Genomic DNA, 13408 nt, shown 5'->3' with positions numbered 1-13408 from the left:
GGCAAAGTGCTTTACCCGCACTCACACACACACACACACACACACACACACACACACACACACACACACACAAAATCTTAAAATACCACACACACACACACACACACACCTTAAAATACCGTTCCTTCAGTCACTGGAATCCTGTTTTTTATTTAAGGTGAAACTTAACGTTTTCATTCCGGCCAAGCTGTAAATTCAAAAGTTGGCATAAAAACAAAATAATTGAGTTTTCTCTACCGAACACCTTAGCCTTTAAGAAAATGGTTAAAGCCAGGCGTGATGGCGCACACCTGAGAAGCAAAGGTGAGAAGTGCTGCAGAAGCCAGTGAGATGGAGGCCAGCGTGGTCTCCATAGCCCACGCGCTTGAGTATGCAACATGTGGTGTGGTGCCCATAGAGACTAGGGTGTCAGATCCTCTGGAGTTGAAGTTGTAGGTGATTGTGAGCTGCCTGATATGGGTGAGGGAACCGAACTACGCTGATCCTCTAGAAGAGCAGCAAATGCTTTTAACTACTGAGCCATCTTTCCAGTCCCTTGTTCCCAGATTCATTATGAACATTTAAAAAGTTTTATTAAAAATTTTTCTGTAAATTTTATATATTCTACTGGATTCAGAATTTTGTATACATGCCACTAAATTTGCTTGTTTACTTGTTGGACCTAATTAGATATTTGAACATTTACATGAAATCAAAGTTAGCTTAAAAAGGGGTAGTCTATGACCTTAAAATATTTTACTTGTGTCTGTGCATAAGATATATACTAACATGGGAATCTTTTTTAAAAAATATGAACAATGATCCTCTTTAAACATGCTTAGTTGATTTGGGGGGGGTGTTACTGATGATTCTTGAAAAAAGAAATCACAATAAATGACCTGACTTTGGAAGCATATATATATATATATATATTAAATGAGAAGTTCCTTCATTTCTGTCTTTCATAAAGTCTGTTCACCATCTTTCCTTCACTTGGTTATCATCTCAAAGCTTTCATAAAACAAGTTGATGCCTGTGCCTCTTGGGCTGAAGAACTACAGTTTCAGATGACTCAGTATCTAGCCATCCCACACAGTAGCATATAGTACAGAGACATAGTTCTCTTTTGTATTTCATTTCTATTCCCAGTGCTTAAGTTAAAATCAAATGAGGAATAGACCCAAGAAAAAAGATTCAATAGTATTCAACACGTGTTAAAAAAAAAAATAAATAAATAAATAAAAAAAAAAAAAAGCCTTTACTCTTAGCACTCAAGGCAGAAGCAGATGAATCTCTGATTTCTATGTAGTTCACCCTGGTCTACATAGCGAGTTCCAGGCCAGCCAGGGTAACATAGGGAGACCCTGTCTCAAAAACAAGAGACTGGTAACTAAAATGAAAAGAACATTCCTGAATCCAGTAGAATGTATATAAAAATTTACAGAAAAATTGTAATAAAACTTTTTAAATGTTCATATTGAAGCTGGGAACAAGGGACTGAAAAGATGGCTCAGTAGTTAAGAGCATTTGCTGCTCTTCTAGAGGATCAGAGTAGTTTGGTTCCCTCACCCATATCAGGCAGCTCACAATCACCCATTCTAACAGTAAACAAGTAAAAATAAATTCTAATTACTGCAGATAAGGTTAAAAAGTTAGGGGCTGGAGACAGCTCAGCAGTTAAGAGCTCTTGCTACTCTTCCAGAGGACCCAAGTTCAGGACCCATGCAGGGCAGCTACAACCACCTGTGACTCCAGTTCTAAGGTATTCAATACCCTCCTCTTCTGGCCTCCATGGGCACCTACCTGCACACTAGCAACATATATGCACACAGACACCATATATGCACACAAACACACATAAATAATGCACTTTTAAAAGCTAATCTGGGGGCTGGAGAGATAGCTCAGTGGCTAGAGCACTGGCTGCTCTTGCAGAGGACTCAGATTCAATTCTCAGCACCTACATGGCTGCTAACAACTGTCTATGACTCCAGTTCCAGGGAAATCCAACGCCCTCTTCTGACCTCCATGGGCACTGCATGACACAGGTACACTTACACACAAGCAGGCAATACATTCATACACATAAAATAAAAATAATACATAATTTTTTTAAAGAAGCCAATCTGTACATAACTTTTCCAAGACTCAAGCATACTGTGCTAAAAAAGTAACTGATTTTGTGTATGTGTGTGTGTGTGTGTGTGTGTGCATGCGTGTGCATGTATACTATATATGGTAACTCCACATTTGTTTATCATTATAAACATACATACCATTAATACATTTCTATATATATAGACTGTATATGTAATATGTATGTATAGATAATACATTTCTATAAATATATATAGACTATTTTAAGAGCTATCACAAACTTTTTTTTTGGGGGGGGGTCTTTTGGGGACAGGGTTTCCCTGTAGTCCCAGCTGGCCTGGAAGTCACTATGTAGACTAGGCTGGCCTCAAATTCAGAGATCCGCCTGACTCTGCCTCCCAAGTGCCGGAATTAAAGGCATGCGCCATCACACCTGGCTCAAACATATTTTTATAAAAACAATGGTAACAACTGTGATTTCTAAAGAGTAACTAGAAAACCACATTTTAATTAGTTTTTTTTTAATATTTTATTATTTTTATCTTATGTGTATGAGTGCATTGCCTGGAGTTAAAGACGGTTCGTAGCCACCATGTGGGTGCTGGGAATCTAACCTGGGTCCTCTACAAGAATAGTCAGTGCTCTTAACCGCTGAGCCATCTCTCCAGCACTTAATGAGGTTTTTACCAATAGCTTTTCCTTTAAGTTTCCAAGAAAAGTGCAAGCTGTTGTACAGCCATTTCCTCTGAATTGAAATATTCCCTCCTGGAGGGGAAAGAGGTTCTTGCAACTTACAAGGCTCAAGAGTTAAAAGGTTCACAATGTCCCTCCCAAATGTTGTATAAACACTGACAATCGTTGGGAAGAGGAGAATCTCCCTCAGGCTGAGCTGCCTACAAATTGAGAAGGGGAGCACCAGGATTGCAGGTTTTGTGTGTGGTCAACCATGCTGGGGTAGGCTTTCTGGTACAATTGCTTTGAGTCACCCATGTTCCTGTAGTTAAACTGATTTATGCACTTTTTTGTCCCCAATAAATTTCACTGATTCACCAAGCTAGACATGGGGGGAATCGTTCTTTTGGCCTGCTGTCAGTGCCTATCTGGAGAGAACAGACATTTGTTCATATCTCCCCAGGAAAATTCACAAAAACACATGTGTATGTTTACTAATATGTTTTCAAAAGAGAAATAATTTTCAAAATAAAACCAAGTAAATCTGCTTTGTATTTCTGAAAACCAAAGAATATCTAGATACTGACAGTGTCACATTTTTACAATCAATTTTATCCATTTAGACTTCAGTTATCACATAATTAACATACCACAAATCAGAGCTTTTAAAAATATGAGGGATTGCGGCTGTAGCTCAGGGATAGAGCACTTACCTCACATGCTTAAAGCTATGGGCTGGATCCCAACATCACAAAAAATTAAAAGCATAAAATTATGTAACACATTATCTGGATTATGAAAGATTTTAGTATCAAATCAAGCCAATTTACATGATTAAATAGCTTGAATTGCCAAGCACTTTACTTGCATCATGTAATAAGCCTCCCAAACCATATATCTGTATTACATCAAGTGATTATCTTCTGACATTCCAAATGGAATGCTAACCTAAAAACAATGAATGATAAGCAAGAGGAGGGATATCACAAGCCTTATTCCAAGCTACCCAATGCCACAAGTTCATAATTTCTTCTTTTGTGATCCCAAAACTGGCAGCATTTTTATTTCATCCACTCGATTCTTATGGATTTGAAAAGCAGGGGTTATCCATCTACCGCATGAGCACTGTTCACCATACCAATTGAAGGAACCCAACTTGGCACTGCATTTTGGGCAAAGAAGCTGAAATAAAACAAATGTATTATTATCTCCACTTTTATACAAATCAAGCACCTGTTTTTGGCAATACAGGATATAAAACTAGCTAACACATGACTTGTATCTTCAAGTGGGATAAAACGCTTTAGAAATTTACTTATTTGACCATGAACTACAATTATTGCATAAGAGGCACTTTGTACTAAGAAGAGGAACACAGGAATTCCAGGCTGAAGAGGGAAAGCTAAAGCTTAAGACAACTAAGAAAGTTTTTATGGCTATAACAATTTATAATTTAAGATTAAAATAAAAACATCATGGTAAAGGATGGAAATGTGTGCTGGGTTTCTCTTCTCCTATTACTAAGAAGAGCATAGAAGTCAGGCAAGTTTCAGTAAAAGAGACAAATCCAAAAATACCTAAAAAGTAAAGTGCATTTTCTCTAATGCTAACTACAGCATTATCGTATGAGTTTAGCATATATGGTATGAGTAGGGGTTTCTATTTGAAATACTGAGCTACAAAAGGCTGGACACAGGACCGGCAATATGGCTCATCATGTAGAGGCACTTGTCAAGCAATCCTGACCACCCTAGGTTTAATTCCCAGAACTCACATAAACATGGAAGGAGAGACCAACATCACAAAGTTGTCCTCTGACTTCCACAGGTGCACAGTGGTTGACTAGTTCACGTGCACGTGTGCACACATACACAAAATTTTTTTAAAAAGGGGTCAGCACATAAAACTCAGAAACCATAATTTAAAAACTACCACAGCCAGGCATGGCATACACCTATAATTCTAGAAAGTTGGAGACAGGAGGATCATGAGGAGTTTGAGATAACCTCAGCTATGAAACATATTCAAAGTCTGCCTCTGGCAAGGCCCTGTCATACCAAAAGAAAGAAAATAAATCACTAGCATATTTCACTACTTTCTTAAACTTTAATTTGACAAAATATACCATAAGTTTGAGATGGGGAAGGGGGGATTGCAGTCCATGGGGTCTAGAGAAATGGCTCAGCAATTAAGAGTACTAGCTGTTAGCTGAGCCAGGTGGTGCACGCCTTTAAGGCCAGCACTTGGGAGACAGAGGCAGATGGATTGCTGGGATGGAGGCCATCCTGGTCGACATAATGAGCTCCAGGCTGGCTGGGGGCTACCTCAAAAAGACCAAAAACAAACAAACAAACAAAAAGAGTACTTGCTGCTGCTCTAGGTGCAGTTCGAAGCAGCCACGAATGGCTCACAACTATCTGTAACTCCTCCAGAGGATCTGATGCCTCTGGCCTCTGCTTTTATGGGAATCTGTAATCACATGTGCATGCATACATGCACACAAACACACAAAAATAATTTAAATAAAAGAAATCTATTAACTTAAATGAATGGGTTCCAATCAAATATGGTTAATAAATTCTGGATCAGCTAGTTTTTAAAAAGTATTTTATTTAGTTGGCATGGTAGTGCATGCCTTTAATCCCAGCACTCAGGAGGCAGAAGCAGGCACTCTACCTCTGTGAGACAGCGGCCAGCCTGATCTATATAGCGAGTTCCAGGTCAGCTGGGGCTACAGGGAGACTCTATCCAAAAGAAAAAAAAAATGTATTTAACTTGAGTACTGGGGGCAGAGCTTCATAGTAGAGCATGCTTACATGATGGGTAAGAGCTTGAGTTAATTAAAAAAGAAAGAAAAAAAAAGCATTATTTTTCATAGCCTTATCTATATACTAAAAAAGACATGACCTTCAGAAAGGAAACAATGATTCAGATAGGGGTTTGTCATTGTTTTGGTTTTTTTATTTCTGGCTTTTCCTTTTTTTTCAATGGGGCTCGTGAGATAGCTCAGCAGGTAAAGGTACTTATCTGATAACCTAAATTCAATCCAGGACCCACAGGGTGGAAAGAAAGAACCAACTTCTCTTAAGTTATGCTCTCTGACATGTATGCCCACACATATAAACAAAATAATATAAAAAATTTTAAAAATCTTTAAAGTAAACTTTTAGACAGGGTCTCATGTATCACAGGCTAACCTCAAACTCACTAAGTACCTAAGGATGATTTTGACTTCTGATCCCCAACCCCTAACACCCCTGTCTTAACCTCCAGAGTACTGGGATTATAGAGATGTACCACCATGCCTGCCTATGTGATGCTGGGAATAGTGCCCAGGGCTTCGTGCATGCTGGCAAGCACTCTACCAACTGAGCTACATCCTCAGCTCTAAAATATGGTTTGAAGAAAACAAGATTCTGAAAGATCCATTGTCAGGACCCATTGTTTTCTTTATGTGTTGCTGAGAAATGCATACAATGCTGTCTATAAACAAAATGTTACATCTTCTGCATAAAATATCCACTTATTCAAGGTAAGCATGCATTTTTGTTGCCTTGGTTTTATTTGTTTATTTTAAAGCCTGAAGAGTTGTGGATTATAAGGGGTTTTTTTCATATGGTTCTATTTTCTGATGATTGATCTCTTAATATGGTTGTACCACAGTGTGCTTGGTTGATTTAGCTTGCACATTCACTGAATTCACTGAAATTCTATGATTTTAGAGTACCATTTGTTTGAAATATATAACATTATCTGTGTTTCTGATATCTGATAATTTAAAAAATCTTATTTCTGAAAAAGAATTGTATTATTTTAGAATTTAGAAAAAGAATTTAGTAATTATTTTAGATAGTGATATTATAGTATCCATCTGTATATAAATTATTTTATATAGGGAAGAGTTCAGATCTGTATCTACGGTTTTTACTGAAAACAAAATTGGATGTGCCTATGAATGGATGCTATGAATACTTTTCTACTTTATTTTGAAACATTTTGCCAAACTAAATACTTTTACACTGTTGAACATTAAAAATGTTAAAAGACTGCTTAGCACTGAAAGCAATCATGTTCTAAAATTCTAAAACAGCAGCACATGTTGTTGCTTGTATAAAGCCTCATGATGATTTCTAGACAAATTCCCATGGTGTCCTGTTGGCATTAGCACTACCATTGTATCCTGCTAGATAAACCTTAAACATTTATCAACTGCTAATACAAACGTTAGTCCCTAACCACTTTTTATGTTTTAAAATTTTGAAATCTAGGTGTACCTGCCATAACATGAATACTAGACTATCAAAAAATAAATAAAACATAGTTTAAAAGTACAAGGAAAAAAGATGATTCAATGAATCTGACGAAAGTAAAATATGTTCTCACCTGTCCATCCATCACTCCCAACAAAGTAGATTCCATCCACTGTACAGGTTCAATGAAATAAGATGTACACTGAGCTTGACTCCCCGTGGTCACCATGAAAGACGGTGCTGTTCTCTTGTGGGCAAAGGCTATAGGCCCACTTCCTTCATTATGATCCAAAATACTAGAACTGCGAAATAAAGATCGCCTGTAAAATCCCCAAAGACAAAAACATTAATGACCTCCAAAAGATGAGAACATATTTCTTAGAGGCCAAAATAATACAACATTGAATGTACAACTCAAAATTCCAGTAGTCCCACATGTTGATCACTGTGACTAAGTTACACTCCTCCTGAAGGCAAGTATGAAGTTAAAACTCACTTAATATTCAATTAAATAGGGGCTGGAGAGATAGCTCAGCGGTTAAGAGCACTGACTGCTCTTCCAGAGGAACCGGGTTCAATTCCCAGCACCTACATGGCGGCTATGAACTGTCCTTAACTCCAGTTCCAGGGGAATCTGAAACCTACTGCATGACATGGGTGCACTCACATACATGCACACAATATACTCATTCACATAAAAAAATAAAAATAAGATATTAAAAAATATATTTAATTAAATAATAAAACTCTTCATTGCTTTTCAGTTACTAAGACAATAAAATTTCTATAGCACAGCCTCAAAACTGACTCTGGGGTTATAAATCAGAGAATAAAATAAAGATAACCTGAGCAGAAAATGAGGGCCTTCCCTTCCTGTTTTTATCCCCAAAGGATCTGTATATGACTCAGTGTTTGTGAGTTTCATGTTTCTTCCAAAAGTAATGAAGAGCTGTAGGTTAAAAAATTTCCAAAGGATATAAAAACGTTACCTGCACTTCCTACATCTATAGAGAATGTCATTTTTCAATCCTTGTGAAATGGTGGTTGGGTCAACAGCAAAGAGTTCTTGAGGTAAATTCTGCAATTCTATGAGATATAATTAAAATGCATCCACTTGTCATTACCAACCTTCTAGATTTTCAGATAAAATTCCAATGTCAAACTGAGGCATTTACTATACTAAATTCAGAAACTAAAAAAAAAAAAAAAAAAAAGTGAACATAGTAAATAAGCCTTCAGCTCTGAATCTGAGTCATTTCAAATGCAGCTCTGCCATTTTTAAACCATGTGACCAAGAATAAGTGGCTAAACCAAAGTTTCAAAAGGAAAAGGCAGTGGGCCAGGGCAGTTAATAGTACTAGCTGCTCTTACAAAGAATCAAGGTTCAGTTCCCAGCACCCATATGGCTTTAATAGCTCCAGTTCGAGGGGATCTTTGGATTCTACAGGCAGTGCACAGATATAATGTAGTTACATGCATGCAGGTAAAACACTCATAAACAGCCAGGCGTGGTGGTGTATGCTCTCTATGTGTTCAAGGCCAGCCTAGTCTACATAGTGAGGTCCAGGCCAGCTGGAGCTACAGAAAAAAAAAAAAAAAACTAAAAAAAAAAAAAAACTCATACACATAAGGAAAAAATAAATTAAAAAAAAAGCAACAATATCTGTCTCATAGGACTGCTGGAAAAGTGAAATAATACATTTAGTGTCCAAGTAAATGTGATCTAAAAAGAGTCCAATATAAACTAGCAATCAATCAGTACACATTTACCTGGATACTTCTCAGTAACCTTTTGTAAACGGTATTGCTTATAAATTGCACTAGAAGTATCCACTTCATATCCCATTGCCTGGTATAATTTCAGTTGCCATTCAAACCCCTCATTCATCCTGTAATGATAAACAAGTAGGAAGTTTAACTTTCTTTCAGTAAAATCTCCTGGCAAAAATAGAATTGTTGGAGAGCAAAAAAAAGTCAACTCTGTAACAGAGAACTCACTTAGCTTCTGGCTTGATAGTCTGGAGGTTTTCATAGGCTTTTTCAAAGGTAAGTTGGTCTGTCTTCATCAAAAAAGCAGTCACTACAGCAACACTTCGACTGACTCCTGCATGACTGAAAAAGAGACCTTCAAAATAAAATAGCAAATAGCAACAATTAAAAACCAAGACAAAACCCAACCCCCTATTAATGGAATCTTTAGGTCCACTTCCTTTCTACTTTTTTTTTTTTTAGCTTTCTGACACAGGGACTGGCTATGCAGACTTGGCTGGCCTCAAACTCATGGCTATCTTCCTGTCTCCTGAGTACTGTGATTACAGGTATTACCACACCTAGTTCATTTATACTTCTATTCAACTTAACTCACTGCCTCTGAAATACTGCCAATGTACAAAAGTATTTATTTCCTTTTTTTTTTTTTTTTTTTTTTTTTTTTTTTGCAACGGTCTCCCTGTAGCCCCAGCTGGCCTGGAACATCATATGTAGACCAGCCTGGCCTCAGTCTCACAGAGATCCATCTGTTTATGCCTCTGGGTGCTGAGATAAGAGGCTTGCACCACCACACCTAGCATCCTTAATCCTTTTGAATTCTGAATATGGTAACTATTCAAAAATAATTATCTTAATTTTTAAACTGTTAGAATAATGACTATGTGTGCAAGCCCCTCTGTTCCTAACTCCAAGTCCCTCAACATCTGGTACCATACTTCAGATTTCATCACTGCCTCTGTTCTTTATGCAAACATTTAGAACAAATACTGGCACGCAGGAGGTGCCCAACAAATGTAAACTACCGCTATCATATTTCAAACAAACAGGACTACTCAGGAATTCCAAAATACCTATTAAGGTTTTCTTTTTAGTTTTGTTTTTTTTTTTCCCCTTCAACATATCCCCCATCAATTTCCTGAGCAAGGCCCAGGGATCCTTTATATCCTAACTCTCTCTACATCAACCACCCTCCCTTACCCCAAACAGAACATAAAAAAAAATCTGTTCTTGGGGCTGAGGGTACAGCTCATCAGTAGAGCACTCGAATAACAACATTTAAAACCCTCAGTTTAATTCCTAGCACCACTGCCAAAATCACCATCACCATCATCATCATCATCCTCATCATCATCATCTGGTTTTATTCCACAGTCTGAATGATTTTTAACCTTTGCTAATCCCTTCTACTACTGAAGGGATGCAGAAACTATCACCCCAAAATATCAAGAGACAAGTCTGTCAACACACCCAGGTCAACTCTGTCACACATGGTTGTCTTCTATTTTGGTTCCAATTCAATAATCCAAAGAGAAACAAAATGAACACTCATTTATGATTCACATCTGTTTTGTAGGTCCAGAAGTTTTTGTTCCAGGCCCCTGGATACACTCCAAGCCCACTGAAAATTAGCCACTAATCTGATAAAAATTGTTTACATTTTCCATAGTCCCCTTCCCCTATGGAAAAGGGATTTAAGTTTCTGAATTAGGTTGTGTTGAACTTACTATAGGTTCATAGAAAGGAGCTGACACAAAATTACCCTTCAGGTGAGCTTTATTAGGAAAGAGAGCCTCAAGAGCACAGGCAGCCATGATCTATCTGGCCTTGAAGTAAGAGAGCATTAGGAGAGATACCAACACAGCAGATCAGGCCTTGAAGAGAAACCAGCAACAAATCCCAAAAAGGAGCTTCATTAAGAGCGAGAGCCACCATGACCAGTATGCAGGAATTCTGAGGAGGAGGGGGGGGGTCTTCAATTTCAGAAGACAAACATGGTTTCTGATTCTTATAGGTTTTCAGCAGGGTGGGCAAGTGCCTCACCTGGCCTGGCGTCACAAGATATGAAGGTACTACATGAAAGTAAAGTTATAATTCAAAGTTATAACCCTTGGTCTGTACAACTCAGAGGGAGAACTGAACCCTTTGTAAGAGCTATAAGGTCACAACACATTTTATCAACTGCCTGTCCAGGAGAGATGCAGGGAGGGGGTGGGGATGTTGTGACTTGATTTCTGGGAGAGGAAAGTGGAACAGAGACAGAGTCTGTGATCTAACAGGTGGCAAATCACACTGCCTCTGTGCACATAAATGTTTTAGACTTTCATAATGGCTATAGAACAAATCCAAGGTCCTTTGCTCTTAATTCAAGTCCCTGAAAACCTGTGAATCTTTTCTCCTATTTAATCTTTTGTCCTGCTTTCCCTTCTCCCCCATCTCCCCAAGGCAAATAATAAGACCTTGAACTCCTATACTCCAAAGTTAGGCACAAAAACTAGAATTAAAGCCAGAGTAGTGGCACATGCCTATAATCCCAGCACTCAAGAGCCAGATCCAGGAAGATTCCAAGTTCAAGGACTGCCTGGGCTACAAAGTAAGACTTCCATCTCAAAAAAAAAAAAGGTAAAACAAACAAAAACAACAAAAAATAGCTGGAAATAATCTAGCTCTAACTAACCTTCTTCCACCTTTCTGTGCAAGAACTGGCCATAAAGAAATTCTCTTAAGAGGGGGTACATGTCATATGTCAGTGATAGTGTTTGCTTAACATGCTAGCATGACAAATTCTCCAACCTACCTGGCCTGACAGAGCCAAAGAGCATTCCAGAAAGGACCAGTATTAGGTCATACCCCTTCTGTCCAATCATATGTCTACATGACTGTCTTTAATTAATCCAAGTACAAAAACGTACAGTTTTCCCTGGCTCTTTGAGCTTTCATTTTTTAAAACTCTCGTGTGGGATAATACTGATTTAAAAGTCTCATGCTTTTAGCTTGTTAACCACCCTATCACAGGAGTATCACAGTGACCCTTAAGATGAGGAGGAAAAGTATCACATCTTTTTGCTCCAACATATGTGGTCTGTGTCACAAGCATCGAGGTAGGTGTCCGTCTTACAAAGCTGGCGTGGGTGCATAGTTTTAACACTTACCTGATGAACCCCAACTCCAAAACTACCTTTAAAAAAAATCGACATGTTTGTTGCAGAATGAACCAATCAAAACACAAATCAGGAGACCGCCAACAGACCACCTTCTTTGGAGACGCAAACCTCAAAGGAGGAAAAGGAACAAGTTCTGAGGTTAGACCGCCCGCTCGTCCTCTCCGGAGCACCGCAGCAAAGGGGGGACGGGATGCGGGCGCTGCCCCCGCACCTGGCCACTCACCAGTGCACCAACACTGCACGGCCCTCGGCGCGCGCCTGGCCGATGAAGGCCACGCAGTGGTCCAGGTGGCTGAGCAAGTCGGTCTCGGGTTTGTCCTGCGCCGGCACAAAGAGGCTCCGGAGACCCTCGAACCCAGCCCGCGCCTGGAAACCGGGTTCCGAGTCAACAGTCAGCACAGCGGTGATACCCGCCTTCCTCAGGTGGTTTGGCTCCGCCACGGCCGCTGCTCCACCCAGGAACAGCCCGGGCCGCACTTCCAGCATGTGCCGAGCGGAGCTGGCCGGGCTGGCGCTCGACTTCCGAACCTCGCCTCCATGGCTCGAGCCCTGAGCTTCCAACATGGCGGCGCCCAGGCCAGGCCACCGCTGCTCCTACCACCGAGTAGCGGTGTGCTAGAGCGACCTTCTCCTAGGGCCGCGCTACCTTAAGCGGCTCAGCTGCCCCGTGGGAGGACCATGTGGACAGAGGGCAGGACGGCTTCTGCGGTAGGTGATGCTAGGCTTGCCGAAGGTGTGCACTAAACCCTAATCAGAGCGACCTTTCCATCCATCTTTTCACCAAACCCTTCAGCGTTCAAGGTAAAAGATAAAGTTCCATGAAATTGCAAAAGTTCAATTAAAAAATTATTTCAAAAGACGTAAGCATTAAAAAATAAATTTCCCCAAATATAAAGTTTCTCAGGATTTTAGTGTTAATGAGGCAGAATGGCGAGTTAGGAAATAGAGGGGGACATGAGAAAAAGCCTTCCTTCACTTGGAGTTACAGGTGATCTGCTAACTTGTGTGTCGAGAACCAAACTTAGGTCCTCTGGAACAGCAGCCAAGTGTTCTTAAGTGCTGAACCATCTGCTCCTCCAGCCCATCTGGAACACCAGCCCCTTATATAAGTTTTTCAAACCACATTTTTTAAAATAATCATTTTAGCCAGGGAGTATGCTTAGTATTTTGAAGTATGGCTAGCCATGATTACAGAGTCGTCTTCTTTCTGACTTCTCCATCATGGTCTCACAGTCACCTTGTCTGATGCTGGTATTCTGCGAAAGTGCTTGTGTTCAAAAGAGAACAAAACCATCTAGCTGTGAGTGTCTGAGCACTGATAGCAAAGTCAGAGAAATCCTAGTCCCTACTACCAAGCCAGTTCCTAGATGCCAGAGCCTGCTGTTCTCTTTCTCAGATATAACTTCATTCCTCTTGAAGAGTGTTCTTAGTGACTCATGGCAGACCCCATCCAAGCCAGATGAAAGAAACAGCAAATGT

General features: G+C 39.6%; 1 protein-coding gene across 2 annotated transcripts; it reads right to left on the bottom strand.

Annotated features, from left to right (window-relative positions):
• Window positions 1–3282: 3282 nt before the first annotated feature.
• On the bottom strand, window positions 3283–12526 carry Dusp12 (dual specificity phosphatase 12). 2 transcript variants are annotated; one of them, XM_008849067.3, is made up of 6 exons: window positions 12153–12526; window positions 8997–9110; window positions 8769–8887; window positions 7988–8084; window positions 7132–7318; window positions 3283–3930 (listed from the first exon to the last, which is right to left on the bottom strand). In XM_008849067.3, the coding sequence occupies exons 1-6, from the start codon at window positions 12491–12493 to the stop codon at window positions 3769–3771; spliced, it is 1020 nt and encodes a 339-aa protein (XP_008847289.1). In that variant the 5' UTR covers window positions 12494–12526; the 3' UTR covers window positions 3283–3768. The 2 variants fall into 2 exon arrangements, with proteins under 2 accessions (XP_008847289.1, XP_029409928.1); XM_029554068.1 differs by lacking the exon at window positions 7132–7318 and having other exon boundaries at window positions 3852–3930.
• Between the last annotated feature and the right edge of the window lie 882 nt (window positions 12527–13408).

The sequence above is a fragment of the Nannospalax galili genome, unplaced genomic scaffold, assembly GCF_000622305.1.
Source record: "Nannospalax galili isolate Female #2095 unplaced genomic scaffold, S.galili_v1.0 scaffold884, whole genome shotgun sequence".
Lineage (NCBI taxonomy): Eukaryota > Metazoa > Chordata > Mammalia > Rodentia > Spalacidae > Nannospalax > Nannospalax galili.
Note: the sequence above shows the minus strand (reverse complement) of the source record. Positions and strands in the feature narration are given on the sequence as shown.